Genomic DNA, 20,516 nt, shown 5'->3' with positions numbered 1-20,516 from the left:
GTGTGATGTGCATCCCCAGCAACGCACTGCACTCCACTGTTGGCCATGTGCGGCTTGGTCGCCTCACTGGCAGCATTCATGATGGCCGTGGCAGGGTGGGCGCAGGAGCTGCCGAAGCCGCCAAAGTCACCGGAGCCAGTGCGGCAAAAGTCCCAGGTAATATGAGAATGGGAGGGAGGGAGGCCATCTGGCTTTAAGGGACCCTAAGGGTCATCTAGTCCAATTCCTGCAGTGTGGCCGGGGAAGTTGGTGCCATGGCCAGCGCCAAAACAAGCCCTCTTTGTGGGACCCCTCCATTGTCTTTCCAAGTTCTGCTTCTGGAATTCTTCTAACGCCAGCCTCTCTTTCTTTTTCAGACCTATGCTCAGTATAGCCGCTTTGCAGAAGGCATGATGAGGCAGTTGTACATGTGATCCAAGTTAAATCAGTGCAATCATTTTTCATAATGAGTACCTTAAGTAGTTACTTTGTTCCACTAAGTCAAAAAAGGAAGGCTGAAGAAGCAGCAGAAATTGTTGAATCAACTTCTGATCCTTTCAAACATCGCAAAACTAACACTGAAGATACATGTGGTCAAGAGGATGGAAGTTCAGGCAAAGATTGGCCCGAATGTTGGACACTATTGCAGAAAAATGACTTCTGTCAGAGAAATGAGTGGCTCTTTGTCAACAATAAAAGGTTGGGCTGCAAAGTGTGCCGAGATATCGGAAGTCTTCCTGTCGAAAAACGGATGGGAGTGAAAATTTCAGTAGAGTGGGCCAATTGCAAAATTAGTCATTTTGGAGAGTCTCGAAAACAACAGTTAATGTCTTTAAGAAAAAAGATTTTCGAACACAAGGAAAGTGGCGCTCACAAAGCAGCTGAAAGGATAAAATCTGAGTCTAAAAGTGAAAAGTTAGATAAAGTCATCTTAAACACAACAAAAGTGTTTCGAACTGCTTACAAAGTTGCAAAGAAAAATCAAGCATTTAACAACTTTGAGGATGAAATAAATTTACAGGAACTTAATGGCCTAGACATGGGATATACCTTTCACTCTACAAATGCCTGCATTAATATTTTAAACCATATTGCAGATGAAATGAGAAAAACATTAATAAGCAACATAGTGAACTCTAAGAACAAAATGTCCTTAATTATTGATGAATCAACAACAGTGAATAACAGAATAACTTTGATTGTTAGTATTCGCGTAGTTCTTCCCAAACATTCGGCTCCAGTAAGTCTTTTCTTAGATTTGATTGAGTTACAAGATACAACAGCAAGAGGAATTTTAAGCTCATTAATCAGTCATCTTGAGTCCCTAGGAATCTCAGAAGATTATTTAAAGGAGTATTTATTGTCTGTCACTTGTGATGGTGGTGCAGTGTTGTTTGGCGCACGTGGTGGTGTAAAAAGGTTAATAAAAGAAAAATTTCCGAGTGTTATGTTCTGGCGTTGTGCTAACCATCGTCTGGAATTGTCTGTCAGTGACACAGTGAACAAAGTGGTTGGAGTTAATCACTTTAAGAATTTTATGGACAAACTTTATGTGACTTACCACGCTTCACCCGAGAATGCTAGGGAATTGGAGGAATGTGCAGCAACTCTAGAACTTCAGCTTCTGAAAATTGGAAGGATTTTAAGCACCCGCTGGGTTGCTTCTAGCTTTTGCACAGTTTTCGCAGTTTGGCAAGATTATGAAGCACTGGTTTATCACTTTCAGGAGGCAAAAGAAGACAGGAGAAGAAGCAAAACAGATCGCTGTCTTTATGAGGGTCTTTTACGGACAATAACATCATGTGAATTTGTTCTCGATTTGGGTCTTATGTGTGATGCTCTCCAAGTTCTCAGTGAACTAAACTTGGATTTACAAGAGCAAAATATTGATTTGTTTACAGCAGACAGGAAGATAAGGAACACAGTTCAACTTTTTGAAGAACGAATTGAAAATCCTGGTCCATACTATAATGTTGCTCTTGAGAGTCAGAAGACTATGAAGTTCAAAGGGAGTGAGCTCCACAAAAATGAAAAACTTACCCCTACAATAAGTTCATCTGCTTTCTATGAAAGTCTGAAAGAAACTGTTAGAAAGTGTATACTTGAAGGAGATGATGCTGATTTGCCTGAATGTGCCAAGGTCTTAGATTCCAAATATTGGCCAGAAAATCCTGGAAAGCAATTAACCTTTGGTGAAACTGAAATTAGAAAACTAGCACAAAAGTTTTGCTTAAATGAAAATGAAACAATTCTTGGCTTTCATGAATATCTTGAAGAAAATGAAGTCCCGGACAAATTACTTCCTCTAATGCACGCTTTAAGCACAATTGCAATATCTTCGACTGAATGTGAAAGAGGATTATCTCAGATGAATCTTACAGTAACTTCATCAAGATCATCTCTGGTTATTCGGACAGTTTCTTCTCTGATGTTCATCAGGATGGTAGGACCACCTCTTACTCAATTCAGTCCTACCAAATATGTTGAATCATGGCTGCTACAAGGACATCATAATGCAGTTGATACAAAAAGCAGGAAGCGATGTAGAGAAGATGAAGGTACATCGGAGGATGTATCAAAAGTGTGGCACTTACTCTAACAACTTCATGGTGAGTACCGGCATCGTTTTTTCTCCAAAACAAGAAATGAAAAAAGCACTGATGAAAACCATCAGTGCAAGTGATTTTCTGTGCCTGCTTTTGTTCTAGTTTGGTGACATGATTTAGTTCAATTTCATCACCTGTAACAATTCATACATTTTACAACTTATTCCACAAAATGCATTTCTGCTGGAAAATCGACACTTCAGATTTCCTCTCCCTCTTTCTTTTTAAGTCTTGTTTGCCTTTCTGTCATCAGAAACAGTAGCAATGTTCATTACAGAGGTGGGTCCTGCTTGGAAATGTTTTAGAGTTACGCTCTATATACTAAATTTATGATAACCTGTTTTTTTAAAAAAAAGCTTTCAAAATGAAGTCTTCAGCTAATGCCAGCAGAGGTGACACAGGAATAGGTCATGATGGAAACCAGGGATGTGAAACCTGTGGACCTCCTGAGTTGGTAGACTCCGATTTCTGAGTCGTAGCCATCTTGGCTGAACTCTTCCAGCATTTGGAGGGCCAGAGGTTCTCTGTCCCTGTGTAACTGTGCTCCTTAGGAAGAAAGGAAGCTAGCTTATATTGTCAGATCCGTGGTCCATCTAACTTACCATTGCCTACACTGACTGGCAGCAGCTGTCCAGGGTTTTAGACAGGGAACATTCCCAGCGCTACCTGGAGATGTTGGGGAATTGAAGCTGTGGCCTTCTGCATTCAAAGCAGATGTTCTTATCACTACAGCCCTTTCCCTTACCCCTCCAAGCACTGTACCCAGACCCCACAAAATGTTTGAGCAAGACAATGTAGCCCACAAGAGATGTGGTATTGATTGGCAGCTGGAGATGCATTTTACACTGTGATGAGTGCCTAACAGATTATCAGCATGCCTCACTGATGTAAATGGCCTTGGGAACTAAGGCACTTGGATAATAAGACGTTTGAATCAATTGGAATATTACTTACTGAGAGGTTCACTAATAAGCTGCTGCATTCACAGCCAACACAATTAAGGGATTTCAGTAGTCAAACTTCTTACAATAGGAGTTTTAGCCCATTAGTTTCCTTTTCTGCCTAAGCTTTGGATCCTGAAGATATGCAAGGCCAGCATATATTAAGTAACAGAATGTGTGTGACCTTCCATTATGAAAATGCTGTTTGTTTTCTGCTAATTATGCTTAAAAAATGAGATAGAGTGGGAGTGAGATGGCAGTGACATTGGATTGGCATAAATTAGTTTATTACAGTAGAATAGTGGGCGAAGGGGGGAATGACACCCTAGAGATTACTTGAACTCATACATTTCTGCTGCCAAAGTTTACAGGCCTGTAAATTTAAATGTAGAATTTTTGTAGGCAGAATGCATTGACAAATATGCCTAATGGTAATACATCTAGTTCTGAGCCTCAGAACAGGTCAATAATAATGCTTATATTGATAGCAGCAATGTAGGAGATGTTATTTGGTATTAAAGCTAAAATCCATGTTATCCCCTTAATCATAATTACATTAATATTGACAGGCCCTTGACAATACCCACTTTACTATTGATAGATTTCTGTCAATAATGCATTTCTAAATAAAATATATTCATTCATAATTTGTACAATACTCAGTAAGCAATGCTAAAGTATATCAGGAGAAATACCTATTTTATTGGTGATATACAGCAAATTGTTTTCTTACAGTGCATGTTTTGCAAGAGGGATTCCTGAATTTAGTTAAATAAAAATGAGCAATTTATTACATTACCTGTATTTAAAAGAGCTGTTGGACAAATATAAAAACATGGCATGCGGTTTACTTTTGGAAAGGAAAGCAGTGTGGCATTACAAGGAAAAGCTGGTCAGAAACATCTCAAATACATTTAAAACCTGGACCACGTCATCTTTAAAATATTATTTTAAAGTATATATACTGATAATTGGCAACATTTCTCCCCCCTCAAGAATTCTTTTTTGCTTTGCTTGATCACACTCTTCACAGAGCATTGCTATTGATAATATTCTTAAAGGTTTCCATTTGGAGCCTTATAGTTATCAGTGATTTGACTAAGATGGTGGAAAGGAGTTTCTAGAGGCGTTGTACTTTCATAGAATATCTCTCAGCTTCATAGGGCATAATATAATTAAAATTGGTGTGGTGCTGTTTGTAAGAGTGTGAGTTGTGGGTCAGGAAGTTGCTGATTCAAATCTCATCTCTGCCACAAACTCTCTGGAACTAGCTGACCTTAAGCAAGCCTCTATTATCTTAGCCTCAAGCCCATGGCAGTGGAGGAGATATACTGACTGTATCTAACTTTTCGCTATCTCCTCTTTAAGCCCTGAGATGTTCTAGGACAATGAGTTTCTAAACTTGCTTCACCCAGGAATGTACATTCCTGCAAAGGAATGTATTACAGGGCAGATTTGGGGGGAGGTTCCAAGTCTTACGCTCCGTTCTTTGGAGTGCCAGCCAATTTGTTTATCTTATTCAAAGCATGTTTATGCCACTTTTCATCCAAAAAGCTTCCAAGACAGTTAAAAAAAAATACAATTACATAAGTGTTGTGGGGTTTTTTTGAGGCCACTAAAACTCTTCAGCTTGTTAAAAGGTCTAGTGATGGTTGACCAACTGATTTTAAGCAAAATTTGTCTATCGTGACTGATCTTGTCTGGGAGGATGCCTGGAACATAGACAACCCCCTTTCTAGAAGCATTTTGAACAGAATTCAGTACGGTAGGCCTGCAACATAGGTGGGGCTTATATTTTAGGGATCGCACCTAAAGCCAACATTGTGTATACAGTGGAACCTCTACTCACAACCACAATCCATTCCAGAGGACCATTCTTATGGTGAAACGGGTCGCTGGGAGAAGCGCCATTGTGCGCAGGCACGGGCAGCGATTCCCTGCTTTTGCGCATGCGCGAACAGCGATTGCCGCTTCTGCGCAGGCGCAAACAGCAATCGCCACTCCTGCACATGCGCAAACCCGCCTGTTACTTACGGGTTTGCTGTGTTTGCAACTTGGAACGTCTGCGAGTGAAGGCAGTTGTAAGTAGAGGTTCTACTGTAGTCACAACCCATTGGGTTCAATGGCAGGTAGAATTGCCACAATTGTTTATCCTGGAACTCCACCCCTTCTTTTAAGAAAATTGCCATGCGCATGAAGATGAATGTACACAAGTTGTGGGCTTATTGTATATAGTCTCTGTATACTTCACAGTAGCAACTCACTTAAAGATTACATAAATAATTTTGATAAACAGAACCAGGGAGGTATGTCTGCATAGATAAAATGTTTCCGTCATGCCTCCTCTAGGAAATCATAGAATTGAGTTATGAGTCGCTCGTTTTCTCTGGTCACATTCCCCTTTTACTATATTTCCCCTCCCTCTTTAAAACCTACTTTATTGCATAATCTTTATTTTGAGAGGTTGCACAGAATCTCCATTGTATTATGGAAAACTAGCCACACCTAGAGAACTATAGCATATTTATAGCAAAAGCAATTGTATAACCATAAGGCATGTTAGTGTTAGAAATGATATGCAATGTGTTGTTTGAGTTAGGGATATAGATATGTTACAACTTTCACATCTGTATACTGTTTTTAATAATCCTTGTCACATATATTGACTGCCATTGTGTCATGGGTGTCCACAGAAATAAATGTGGAGGCGCAAGGTCTATGACTTGTAACTACAAATTGTTGAATGGAATATTATCAATCTTCATATGACTGAACCCCACACATCATTATATGGTGCTGAAGAGAAGCAACAAGAAACCGTGGTGGTGTACTGTATTGTTTGGGATTACACATTTCAAAACTAACTGCTAACAAATTGCTTTATTTGTCCATTTAACAATAACAGAGTTAAGGCAGGAGAAAGACACACAGCTTCAAATTTTCCATTGAACAACAATACTGTAGGATTCTAAACCAAATTAAAAACCCCTAAGGCTGAATTTCACACCTTTTACACAGAATCTGCCTTGGCTGTAGTGAACAACAGACATAAGGTCTGAAACTAGTCAGAATTTATTTATTTATTTATTTGTTGTTAATGCTTGCCTGTCCATAACATAAAGGAAAATATAATACAAAGTGGATCATCGTTCAAACAAAAACTGGAGCCTCTGAGAGTCTTGGCCAAAACAATCAATCATTTCTTTTATAAATTTCTCCTTGGGATAGGTCTTCAACTTTTCTCCATGGTCACTCCACAAACACAAGCCAGACGATCGATCTTCACTCATTGTCGTACATCGCCATTTCTTCACCCTGCACAGAGTGCTAAAGGATCAGTCATAACTGCATGTTATAACTGGAAGGGAAAGTGCTGTATGGATGGCCATTAAAATAGCAAGGAATGGTTCAGTATAGTTCAGTAGTTTAAAGACTCTTGTTGCATATTTCACACAATGATTCATCCCCAACAGTTTCAGTTTGTAAAGATCCTGAAGGAAACTGACATGAGTTTTAAAGTATTCCCCCCCACAAAAAATGCTGTACACCTGTGATCATAGTCGTTTTAGCAAACTCTATGCAGGTTAGTTCACTGTTATTGGTGAAGCTCATCATGATGGGTTATGCAGTGCAACCTAGTGACAGAAAAGTGTCCCAATATCTCAGGTAATAAGCGAATCCAGGTAGGGAATATTGATGGACCAACGGTAGAACTCTTCTGTGGATTGGTTGGGTTGATCGGCACAGTTTTGCTGTTGTGTTGCTTCTCTAGGTGTTTTAAGTTCTACATCAACTTCATCTGCAAGTTTCTTGCACTTCTCTATTGTTGTGCTAAAGCTTCCTTGTGTTTCCAGCAACGCTTGTATATATGCTTTCATTTCCATTACATCTATCTTTATAGAGCTCGGGGAACTGTCTGTATGAAAGAATAAATGAAAGAATGTTCGTTTATGATCACAAGACTGAAAATAAAAGTCTGTGTTTGTGATCCACACAGCAAGTTGTCTTGGTGTTACATGATGTTATGAGTTGCGGGACCATACTTGTGTAAGTTTCTGCAGATACACTCTTGTATTTTGGAGTCCATCATGCTTCACACAACATTGGTATGTTGGGTATTAGATTTTGTCTTTGGATGCTCTCACAGAAAAAAGGTTGGCTTCAATTGTGCGTGCTGTATTACACACATAACTTAACACTGTTTAGATCATTTACAGTGAGATGGATTCTATGGGTTGTGCAGTGGACAAGGGTTGCCTAAGAATAACTTGCCCTGCTTGAGCTCCACCTTCTTTTCCTGCCATGGTTGAACAGCCCTTGTATTCTTCTCCAAGTAATTTATAGCAATCTAGTCCAAAATCAAAACAAGCAGATAAAATTGTGTTAGCTATGCCTGCTGGTCTGAGATGAAAGTGAACCCAGGGAATTCCTCATGAATAGATTCATTGTTTCCCCATTGTCAGATTTTAGATTGTAACCTCCTCAAGGCAGGGACTTCCTCTCTTGTACTCTGTAACGTTCTGTGCATAGTGATGGTGCACTGTGAATAATTGGAGCAGAAAATTTAATCATACCAGTTCAAACATTTTTATAAGTTAAGCACACTGTTCTGCCACATGTGGACCTAGCACCGTTTCTGGGAGAAGTCTTGAATCTCTGAGCCATCTTCACATTTCATAAAAGCAATTGACTGGTTCAGTTCCATTTAAGACCATGAGGGAATTAATGAGACTGATTGCTGACTGACAGCAGGAAGTTGTGCTTGTATAGAATGGAAAAATAGGAGGCAACTGCCTAAAATGTACAGCCTCTAGTCCAGGCATCCCCAAACTCAGCCCTCCAGGTGTTTTGGGACTACAACTCCCATCATCCCTAGCTAGCAGGACCAATGGTCAGGGATGATGGGAATTTTAGCCCCAAAACACCTGGAGGGCCGAGTTTGGGGGCGCCTGCTCTACACAGTGCTGAAAGCCTGAGACCAAGGTATTGCAAGGTCACCAGCTGTCCATCACCAGATGAAAAATAAATACACCACCTCAACTGACGCGGGCTTGAACCATCATGACATCAGTAGAGTGCAGAACTCTGTCCAGATTTCAAAGAATCTATTCCAGTGTTTAGCACAATACAACCTAGCAGTTCTTCTGCCATAGATCCCCTGGTCCTCATTGTATGTTGCAGAAAACCCTGGGATTCCCAACAGCACCAGCAAGCATTCCTCCATCTCACTTGCAAAAGGACATTCCCATCATTACCCCATTGTCCCTTGCAGTGCTTAGCTGCAAGGGATATTGGAGCGTGTACACAGGTCATGCTGGCCGATGGTGGCATCCAGCAGATATAGCCAGTGCTCTGCATGCTCCCTGCAAAAAAACACAAGCAACACCTGATGCTTTCTTGCAAGGAAGCAGCTTTCGTCTGAATGTTGGTTTTAGTTTAAAGGAAGCTAAAATTCTCTTTTTAAGTACCTAAAGTTTGTCACAGTCTCTGCTACACTGTTATGTATATTAATTTGATACGCTTACCTTCTCTCATGCATGCTTTTCATTCACATTCTTCCATATCATTTTGTATGGCAAGTGCTTATGTGGCAACAATTTCTTCTTTATCTTACCCATATGTCTACTTAATATACCCAACTTCCACATTGAAGGCATGTTAACTATTTTAACTGCAATACAATTCCTCCCCTAAGAAGTTCCTCTTAATTTTCATATTTGATAATAACTTCCGCCATAGGAAGTGCTGTGATCTTCTTAGGGAACACTTGCACCTATGAAATAGCCATTAAAGAGAGAGAGAGAGAGTTTGGAATAAGCTTTTTTTGCCTTTTTCCTAAAACCAAATACTTATCTTTCTGGGGAAGTGTGGAGGGTTGAGAGAAAACTATTTAAAAATAAAAAAGGAATTGGTGTTTGTGTGTGCAGCCTATTGCACCATGCTTCACATTTAATTATAAATTTAATTGTTGATTGCACATTCTAAGCTTCAGTTGAAAGATTAATACCAACCATATAGGGTGAAAATTATGTGAGCATTACTGTCGCTGGGTATGTATATACAGTGTTTGTTCTGGGAGAACTAATAGGAGAGGGTAGCAAACTCAGGGTTTCAAACCTCTGTTTACCATTGAATGACCTTGGGGTAAGTTGCACTTTCCCAGCTTTGAATTCTTGGGTGATCTAGCTCACAAAGTTGTTATCAACATGAAATACTTCTTTTAAAGCCTAATAAATTGTAATTTAAATTAATATGATAATAATATATATCTTTAAATCTCTTCTTTTATCATAGAAAGCCACGTGTTGACAATGGCATCTGGCGATGACAATGGCAAGAAAGTGACTCCTGTGCTTAGAATAAGTCAGCTTGATGCCCTTGAACTGAACAAAGCATTGGAACAGCTGGTTTGGTCCCAGTTTACTCGCTGTTTTCAGGGATTTAAACCCGGACTGTTGGCTCGCTTTGAACCAGAGCTTAAAGCCTCCTTGTGGCTTTTTTTGTGGAGATTCACTGTCTACTCCAAGAATGCAACCGTGGGGCAAGCTATTCTGAACATTCAGTACAAGAACGACTTATCCCAGATGCAGAAATACCAGGCGTTGAGCAAGCAACAGAAATATTGGTACCTTATTTGCACCGTCGGTGGGAAATGGCTGGAAGAAAGGTGTTACGGTTTATTTAGCAATCGTCCATTGGAGTCATTCCGGAAGACAAAGTACTTTATTAACATAGTGTTTGGGCTCATCAGGCTTTGTGAATTGCTGAACTTCCTCGCTTTTCTTCAGAAGGGAAAGTTTGCTACACTCACTGAACGTATTTTACGAATCAGATCAGTGTTCTGCCAGCCGCAGAGTGTCCGTCAGATTGGATTTGAATACACAAACAGGGAACTCCTGTGGCATGGGTTTGCTGAATTTCTTATTTTTCTTTTACCACTTATTAACATGCAAAAGCTCAAACTCAAAGTCTCTTCTTGGTCATTACCTATTTCAGGGGGTACCAGAAATGAAAATAATTCAGCAACATGTTGCAAGGAATGTTCTCTGTGTGGAGAGTGGCCCACTCTGCCTCACACCATTGGCTGTTCACATGTTTTTTGTTACTATTGTATTAAAAGCAACTACTTATTTGATTTGTATTTTACTTGTCCTAAATGTGGCACAGAGGTGCAAGATCTGCAGCCATTAAAGTATAAGTTAGAAATGAAAGAGGTAGATACACATTAAGCTTGTTTAGGCTTTCCTCAAATCCATAATTATGTATAACTTGTGCATTCTATGGGACTATTCTATCCTGATAGTTAAATTTAGCCTACAGTAATTTTAACCTTTCTGTAATACTGGAATTCTCTTATTCTGTGCTACTTTGTAGGTTTTGTTACTTAACTGTAAAATGATCAACAGCTATAAAAAGATTGTGGCTTTCAAAGAATTGCAATCTCAATAGAACTGTAAATAAAGAACAAAATAGTGATTAAACTTTGTCCATTTTATTTATATCATCATAAGTCAGTGTATTCAAAGAAAACCTTTTTTTAAGGTAACTGAATCAGTCGGTAGCGCATTAGCCTCTTAATCTCGGGGTCGTTGGTTGAAGCCCCACATTGGGCAAAAGATCCCTGCATTGCAGGGGGTTGGACGAGATGACCCTCATGGTCCCTCCAGCTCTGCAATTCTATGATACATAAGTTAAGGTTACCAGACGTCCTCGTTTCCCGGGGACAGTCCCTTGATTTACAAATCAGTCCCCACACAAAATCCATTGAAGTTGAAAAGTGCCCCCGGATTCATTGGAAAAAACTTGGTAACCATAACATAAGTGCAGCCACTTGTAATAGTTACATGTAATATAACCACATGGGTGCCAAGAAAAGGAGAGAAGAGATGGCATCATTAAAAGCTGCCACAAACTCTGGGAAGCCATTTCACACTATTGTTTCTCAAGTTGCGCTAGACCCATTCAGTTTTATATACAGTTCAACCACACTGGGTTGTATTCTGTGGATGGTATGGGAGTAGACCAATAAAAGTAATAATATTTTAAAAGGTGTAACAGATTTATTAATTTCAGTGAGTCTACCCTTAGTATGATTTCGTTGCATAGAGACAACTGCACCTGCAAACTATTATTATTATTATTATTATTATTAATATACCATCCTGTACCTGGGGTCTCAGGACGGTTCACAGAATAAAAGCGCTCCAGTTGGAGAACAGCCTTTACCAAAGGTGTCATGGGCTTTGAAGACACTCAAACTCAGGACGCAAGGGAGAAACATGCTAAGAGAAAGACACGCTTGGCAAATCCACACTGTGACCAACTCCCATCCAGAAACCAATGTCCCCACTGTGGAAGGACGTGTGGGTCCAGAAGGCCTCCACAGTCACGGACTGATTGTTAAAACCATGTTTATAGAAGATAATCTTACTCGGCTATGAGTGACCACAGAAGAAGAAGAGACCACAAAATAACTATTTTTTTTTTAAAAAAAAAAACAACCTAATAGCCCCCCCCATAACATTTTTAAAGGGCATAGGATGTACATTGAATCAACCAAATTAGGCTTGACTTGCAAATACTTTGGGGCCAATCCACAAACCTTATTGTGGTTGCATCCCCCAGTGTTGTTATGCCTCCAATAGGTTCAGAGGCTTTACTGAACTTTCTGAAAGCTCCTTGGAACACCCAAGCTGTAGTTTGCTTGCCAGTTGTCGCCTCTGGGCTTGATGAGGCAGGTGACCCTCACCTGTTCCCAGTCTCCTCCAGCTGAGGAATCACTCAGCTCCTCCAGCTAACAAGCACCACCTGGCTGGCTGGTGAGCTGGGCTGTGGGCCCTCACCTGCCTCAGCTTCCTAGAACATTCCTCCCACTGCTCCTTAGGCCTCAGCCTGCCGCATTTGGGGAGACAGAGCTCCCTCTGACTCTCTGGTCATGGGCCCTGCTGCTCTGGTTCCTGCACATTGACCAGGCCATTCTTCACCACCCCGTGAGTACTTTCTGTGCCAACCTCTCCTCTTCCATCCCTAGCTTGCTGTGTGTCCCAGTAACAGCAACACCCCACACCAGATCCCTCTTCCTCCTTCCTGTTCATGACATGGGCCGTAGCTCAGTGGTGGAGTATCTGGTATTGTCCCATCTCCCAAAAGGGCTGGGAGTGTCAGAGCTGATGCTAGTCAGTGATGCTAGATATGCCCTGAGCTAGATGCGCCAATGGCTTGGCTCCGTAGAAGGCAGCTCCCTGCGTTCCTTTGTACCAGGCCAGTCCCGCAAAGTGACGCTTGCCATATTTCTGAAGAGGGTGGCTAACTGCCGGCCACTCGGTTGATACTTGTGCACTGGAGCAGAAAGGCTAGGAAGTGGATATATTGCTCCTGGCTCTTTTCCCTTGCTGTTATCGCCGATGTGGTTTTCCGTGTGGGGGTGGGGGAACCATGTAAAAGCATAATTCCAAAGTGCAAGAAGAAAAAGGATTATTAGAAAGATAACTATCGCCTCAGAACTCTGCACTTGTACACACGCCTCGCAACTGAAGCCAAGCTAATTTCCCCCAAAGCAATTGCCAAATGAGGGCTAGAGTTACAGTTTGCATGCTGACAGGAATCCATGGGGGGTTGATATTAAGCACACTGAGGGTAATTAAGTTGTTGTAATCATTAGTTTAGCAGTCAGTTTGGCACAGGGCTACGGTCTCCCCACCTTAGCCACAAGCAAGAACATCAGCTAATTTCCACTCCTATTTAAAAGTTGTTCCGTTGTCTTTAAAGAGAATGCAGTTGTTTTAACTCTTAACAGAGTTTTGATACTGCGAGGCAATTTCTTAGCTACGAGGAGGAAATATTTGTAGATTTCAGCTAACATGGCCAGCCTGTAGCCATGCCTATTCTACAGCCAAGCAAGCCCCATTGAGGGGAGGTTTGGGGTAAGAGCGTCTCCTATACACGAATGTATGGGGTTCCAGACTTCTTCAATTGAAAAAGCCGTGTGAACTTTAGGATGGGGGAGGAGTCTGTCTCCAATCTGTATTCCTGGGACTGCAGGAAGCTTTTGGACCTTTGATTTGTTTCTCTGAAGACTCGCTGAGAAATGTAATTTTATCCTTGAGAAATGCTTTCGCTTCTCCCTCCCCCCATCTCTTTTTCCAGGAGGAGAAAAAAGAAAACATTCTGGAACTCAAAATAGGAATGCAGATGTGTTTTCTGCTTTGAACTGGAACTCCTATGCCTGCCCCTTTTCATGCCATCCCCCCCTCTCCGCCCCACTTAACTGGATGGATGAAAAATTTTAATGTCATTATAAGAGTAATGGGTCTGTTTGGATGTTTGGTAGCAGATAGTATTCTACTTGTGATTGTCTTTGCAGTAATTCATTGCTTTGAATTTGGAATTCTATTATTTTACATCTCTGGCGGTTTAAAGTGGTTTTTTTCTTTTTTCTTTTTTTTAATAAACACCAAACTTCACCTCATAAAAATTCATTACATAAGGGCATAAACAAGCATTTTTCCTTCCAGTCATTGGCAGTAAGTGATTCATCAGTTTTCCACAGAAAACCAATTTCATTGCAGATGTTCTGTAATTTCCACTCTTCTTGAGTTGTAGAATCATATCAACCAATCCCAATGTAGGCTATATAGGGTGTTTGAAGGAGTGTGTGTGTGTGTGTGTGTGTGTGTGTGTGTGTATGCTTAATCTTTTTAATAGGATTGACTATCATTTGCTGTCTCATCAGTTTTTCAAAATAACCATAAAGTAATCAGTCTGCCATTCTTTCCTTTGGGATGCAGGCTATCATTTCCCTCTGTGCTCTGCCCTGTTGAAAGAGTGCAGTTAATAACTGGCAGAAAAGCAAAGGAATTGGGGTCCACACATTGTGCTTAAATCATCCTTCTGAATGAATCTCTCCTCCACCTTTTTGCTCAGCAGAAGGGGCAGGGGGGCAACGTTCTCGGCACCCCTCCCTGCCCCCTGCACTGGGCAGCTTGAGGCTCGCTTGCTGCATGGGCTTCCTCAGCAGTCTCGCTACTGCTGCGGGGTGGGCAGGAGGGAGAAAGGTGTCGCATAGCTTTGTGCGGCGGCGGCGCCGCTGCCTCCTCTCCCAGGCAGGAGAGCCACCACCCAGCATGCCCTCGCAGCTGTTCCCGGTTGGTCCCAGACTCCCGCTGCTGGACGCCCCTGTTGGGCGGGCACCGTGGCACAGGGCGCCATTAACCCTAATGGGTAAGACGGCCCTGTCTCCACATGATTTGGACAACAGCTTTTGCCAGCCCAAGCCAGCCTGGTGACAAAAGTTCTGTGTCCACATCTGACTCCCACCCCAGAAAGTGACTTAATTGTGCAATGGGCGAAACACAACCAGTTGGTATTAATCTGGATGCTTTTATGCCACAGCCTAAAGGACTTGTGCCAAGATTTGCACATGCAACCCTTTTTCTAGAGAGTGAAACTGTACAGGGATAGTGTCGTGAGTGTCTTGGGTAGTAGGCAGCAAAGTCATCCCATTAGTGGAAGGACCTTCACCTACACAACAGAACTTCCTCTCTGACACGCAAGGACCTGCCCCCATGCCCTCCACAAGTCTGCTCCAGAGGATTGGGGGAAATCCCAGAACAGGTTTTCAGGGGTGCAGGAAGGGGCATGCAGGGAGAGGAGAGGGAGTTGGAGTTTCATTGTGTGGGTCCTTCTGCTCAGTCAGTAAAGCATGAGACTCTTAATTTCAAGCCCCACGTTGGGCAAAAGATTCTGCATTGCAGGGGGTTGGACTAGATGACTCTTGTGGTCCTTTCCAACTAAAATTTCCAATTTTCTTTCCAATTACTCTTGTGGTCCTTTCCAATTAAAATTCTATGATTCTATGACTTAGTTGGATACAACCCATTGATTTTCGTGTATACCAGTTCTTACAGCCATTCCCCATTGTTGCCAAACTAGGAATCTTCTATGTATGATGAAGGGCTGAACCAAATATATACATCCCTGCATGAAATAGATACAGTCGTACCTTGGAAGTCGAACGGAATCCATTCTAGAAGTCCGTTCAACTTCCAAAACGTTCGGAAACCAAAGTGCGGATTCTGATTGGTTGCAGGAAGTTCCTGCAGCCAATTGGAAGCCCTGTCAGGAGTTCGGCTTCCAAAAATAGTTCACAAACCGGTACAGTTGCTTCCAGGCGTTCTGGAGCCAAAACGTTCAGGAACTAAGCTGTTTGAAAACCAAGGTGCAACTGTACTGCATTGATCCCTGTCCCACCACAGAGAAGATTCCTTGTTGACCTTCATCTTGACAGGTTTGACATACTGGTGCAAGGTGCAGGTGACATTCAGGGAAATGAAACTGAAAGATAGGTTGAGGTGGTGGTGTTCTTACCCCGAGAAAATTAGCGACTGAGAGTGCAAGGAGGTGAGTGAGGGCTTGGTCCTTGAAGGCTCAGTTCTTAGTATCCATTGCACTTCCTTTGTGTGTTGAGAGTAAATTTACTCTTCCAAGGTCCGCACAGCTAGATCACAGCCATTTCTGCTGAACATACCCTTATGAGAAGAGCCTGGATTTAATTTGCACTTTAAAACATTAATTTTTACTTGCAGATGTTAATGGAAATTCATTAGCCTAAATGTGACTTTATTGAATGCCTTGAGGACTAGACCAACTGAGATTGAATGTGCAAATTTGGTGCAGGACAATTAGGATTCAAAACAGCAGCCAGTCAAGAAGGGATTAAGGAAGATGGGGGACGAGGCAGCAGATATGGTGTCTAACGACATATCATATAAAGTACTTTATTTATTTGCTTGCTTGCTTACAACATGCTCCTCATCCAGGAAGTTTCAAAAATCAATTTTTATAAAACACATGCCACACACAGAGATAAAAAAAAAGAACACACTGAAAGCCGACACATTTTTACCAATGTTAACATTTGGCAAAATGCTAAAATAAAAATTGCACGCAGCTTTATTCCAGCGAAAGAGTGTGGAACCAGTAACCCAGATGTCACGGGGACTACACCTACAAAGGAACACTCTGTACATTCACATAACAGGAGTAACACCCCAAACATTTAGGTCAGGGGACTGAAAAACTGCTCCGTCAGATTGGCAGCAATGAGATGATGTCATGTACATAGGTCACATTCTACTCTAAAACAATTCCCTCCCCCCCCCAAAAAAAATCATATTTTACATCAAGTGATACAAAGTTCATATTAAAAGTCAAGACATATGGGGAATGGGGCAGAACTTCTGGTGAAAAGGAGGCAGGGAACCTGCCACTTTTTATGACATAGAGGTAGTATAATATTCTTCTAATTAATCAGATTAATAATACTAAAAATCCAGAGCAGCGTATTCCCTCCCCTAAAAACATCTAGTGCTTGTGTGTGTTTCCATTTTAGCTGGAAACAAGTTCTCTTTTCCTCTCCCATAATACTTCCCCAAATCTATTACTCTTATTGTCCAAGACCCTCCCTCCCCTATGCTTTGATTTTTATTACTCCCTTTAGCTCTTTTAGTCTTTTCTGTTGGCTTCGTGCATTTTGCACCATGGAAAAAGGATTAATAAGGAGGGACACAACAGAGAGTGATAAAATTATGAATATGAAACAGAGAGATCTCCTCATATAATGCTAGAAGTCTGGCTGACCCATTGAAATGTATTGGTGGTAGGTTCAGAACTGACAAAAGGGAGTTCTATTGTACATGGTGTGTCAGTATTTCAATAAATCTATAAGTAACATCTTTATGTATTCCATGCCACAAGATTTAAAGATGGCAATGAGCTGTAAAAAGGGATTAGACAAATTTTTGGAAGATTATAAAGCTATCACTAGCCATTAGCCATCTGAAGAGGAGCTTCCACATTCAGAAGCATCTCTGAATACCAATTGCTTGCAGACAAACAACTGCCTTCATGTTGCCATCATGCTTTGCTTCTGGACTTTTCACTTATTTTAAGGACGGATTTTTAGTTTTACCTTTATTAACAGGCATTTCATGTGATCTCATCCAGAATTAAAACAGGCGGTTGTGTTCCGATTGTTATTCGTTATTACTGTGGTTCATTCTGACAGTTTTCACTATCAACTTTGTTTCATATTATTCTCATTGTTCGATGACAATTGCATAAACTTCTTTTTTAAAAAAAAAAAATTCTTCTACTGCATAAGAGGAATCGAGGCTTCAAAGTTGGCAAGATGACCCCCCTTATCCAGCCTGGTTGAGATTGGTGGGAGTGGATTGTCCTTCAACATACCATCACTCACATTTTACAGCAAGGAACTGCCTGTTGAAGTCTTTGCAATGTGCTTTTGTTGTATGCAAATGTCTGCAAACATGTGGAATGGAAGGTATTCTGATGGTAGAGTGACAGCTGGTACTTTTTCATTCCTGCCCCCCCCCCCCCGCCCATACACTTGAACTGGTGACCTAGAAGTGCAAGGATAACCCCTAAGTAATTTTAAGGCTTGCTTTGAATCAGAGTTTGGAACATCTTACTAATTACCCTTATCTAAATGCATTTATCTACTTTCCCTAACATCTCTTCAGATTCATTGCAGTGCTGAATAATTACCTGATGGCCTTGCTCTGCCATTTTTTATGTCAGGCAAAAACTCTGCCTTTAGTCTCTGCAGGCGTGCAAGTGGCAACTGAGCTCCATTTGTTCAGGCCAGCAGTTGAGTGAACTACTGGAGGCACAAGAAAGCTTTAGCTTGACATCCCTCCCTGGAGGGAGAGGGATTCCTACCTGGGGGGAGAGGGAACTTTAGAAGAATCACAAGACATTTCACGTGTTCTCACTCTGCCCATTTTTTTCTAGTTATGTTGCACTTGCACACTTTCAAATATCCCACAAAGCCTCCTACCCACATGGGAATCCAGCCTAGCCCTCTTTCTGAAGCTCCCCTCTCTTCCTCTTCTTCCATTCCAGCTTTGACCTGAATGTGACATGAGCATCCTTAGCACAACTTAAGCTGTGTACAGGCAACAGCTTTGCAGATGTTTGAAGGAAGCTGTAATTGCCCACCGACAAGCCTGCCAACCCAATCCTTATAAAGCAATATTCTGCGCACATTCAGGCTCACCTCTGTGGGGCACAACTTCTGGCCACATCATAGCCCGCTCTGACTCCCCTCGCACAACAGATCCACACGCACCTTCTGTTTGCAGCCTCCCCTAAAGTTACACGTGCTCCTTTTTTGAAAAATTCCACCAATGTCTTTGATCAAACTGACTTGATATATTTTGAAGACTTGCAAAAGGTTGATACCCATCTGTAGAATTGAAGGGGTTCTCCCAGAGTTGTTTTTCTACACACACACACAAATCCACCCACCCCTCCCATCTACATTACTAAATAGAGATTTCTGGGGCTTTTCACACTGAGACACACACTCTCTCCCTCTCACCAGTGACTCTTTCCCTGTGTATTTTGCCCTTCCAAGATAGCAACTCAAGTATTGCTTATGTGATCACTTGTCCCTGGATTGGTCAGCCAAGAGTCCCTTTTCTATGCTGGAGTCTCTTGTTCTTTCTCAGCTTGCTTCAACCTCTCATCCACCCTTTAAGCAAGTTCCCAGATCTTTAATCTTGGGTGACTAAACTGCAGAGCATAATTCTGCAATGTAACCTTTAGTGTAGAAACTGGTACTGGCATCTTGCCCATTCCAGACATGTGGAAGAAACCTGACATTCCTGCCAGCCCCAACTTGTGAGGTATTCAGAAAAGCATTGTGCTTTCTCAAAGCTATTTTTGGAGGAAGGACATAAATCCACAGTCTATAGGAACCTTCATGATCCCATTGATATTTAGCCTTGAGTTTGTACCTTGGTTTGATAAGCAAATAACATGTCAGCTTTCTGCCTCACTCACCAACCATACTTCCAACAAATATTTGAAATCGCAAAGGTAATGGGACAGAAATAATTAATCATGATGTTAATTCAAAGCAAACGTTCCTCAGATGCTGCGGAGGAATCTCAGGACAGCTTGCCCTTAAGACCAAGGAGAGTTAGAAACATTAGCCACAGCCCAAATAACCACTGCTCAGGGAGCTGTAGTAGTCCAGCAAAATCTAGAAGGCCACCAGATCCAGACCCTGCCCTAGAGAATGAAGATTTAATATCACCCAAAGAGGAACTGCACCAGCAAAAAGGAGGATGTATATTTGCATAAGTGTGCTCCTTGATATGTATAGATTCACATTTAGAAATAATGACAACTCACCACAGCAGGGAAAAGACTGTGAGCAGGTTGGTTCACATGCCTGCTCAGTCTGTTGTCCAGGTGCTAACTTTTCCAGTCTTGTGGTTCTTAGCCTTTGAGCTGGGCTTGGACTGGGCAGCACTTCAAATAGATGAGTCCTTCAAGCCCTCTTGATATAGAGGGCTGTCCTCTCTAAAATAGGACACATGACCACCCAAAGAGCAACACTGACAAAGACCCTAATCTGCAATTTTAGTGACAGAAATAACAGTACTGCTCACTTTGATCTCCAAACTGTTTCCTTCTTCAAGAAAAAATTGAAGCAATTTTAAATAAATAGCTCTCATAGTTCTAAGAAGCCTGTGAAACGTTCCTTTAAAATACTGTCCTCTGTTCTTCACGTTACATATACAAATCACTGCCTGCAACTTTTAGAGGAATGCTGTTTTCATAAACTATTTAAGCTGTCATTTCCCATTAGGAAATTATCGGCCAGCCAGAAGTTCTTGCATACACAGTTAAATACTGTATTCTCTTCTTACCATTTTCTCCAATAGCACCTAGAAATTATTTACTCTGCAATGCTGAACAGATGTATCAGGAAGGAAACCTTACTGAATTCAGAGAGACATGCACACACACAACTCTAGTTTAATCAAAGTCATTTGACTGGAGTCTCAAAGAGGTATGTGATGCTGCCATCACTGAAACCAGAGCAGCTGCACAAATCTTGTTATGGGGGTGGGATGGGGATCAGTCTGAATTACAGGTAGCTCCATGGGTCCCTCCCATG

The 20,516-nt window shown here is 41.5% G+C and overlaps 1 protein-coding gene and 1 long non-coding RNA gene across 5 annotated transcripts in view; one reads left to right on the top strand and one right to left on the bottom strand.

Annotated features, from left to right (window-relative positions):
• The window catches only part of PEX2 (peroxisomal biogenesis factor 2), a 19,629-nt gene extending 8,622 nt beyond the window's left edge, over positions 1-11,007 (top strand). Inside the window, exons 2-3 of one of the 4 annotated variants that reach the window (XM_082236200.1) lie at positions 357-2,588; positions 9,821-9,959. In XM_082236200.1, coding sequence (XP_082092326.1) covers positions 446-2,578 — 2,133 coding nt within the window. In that variant the 5' untranslated portion in view covers positions 357-445 and the 3' untranslated portion in view covers positions 2,579-2,588; positions 9,821-9,959. Of the gene's footprint in view, positions 1-356; positions 2,589-2,826; positions 2,865-9,820 lie in introns of those variants that run through there. The other 3 variants (XM_082236202.1, XM_082236203.1, XM_082236201.1) reach the window with 3 other exon arrangements.
• Positions 8,615-20,516, bottom strand: LOC309539851. Its single transcript, XR_014222996.1, has 3 exons — positions 20,266-20,516; positions 19,745-19,913; positions 8,615-8,889 (listed from the first exon to the last, which is right to left on the bottom strand). It is a non-coding gene; the product is annotated as an uncharacterized lncRNA (long non-coding RNA).

This window comes from Podarcis vaucheri (genome assembly GCF_965113315.1).
Source record: "Podarcis vaucheri genome assembly, chromosome: 8".
NCBI classification, from domain to species: domain Eukaryota; kingdom Metazoa; phylum Chordata; class Lepidosauria; order Squamata; family Lacertidae; genus Podarcis; species Podarcis vaucheri.
This window is presented reverse-complemented; position numbering and strand designations above follow the sequence as displayed.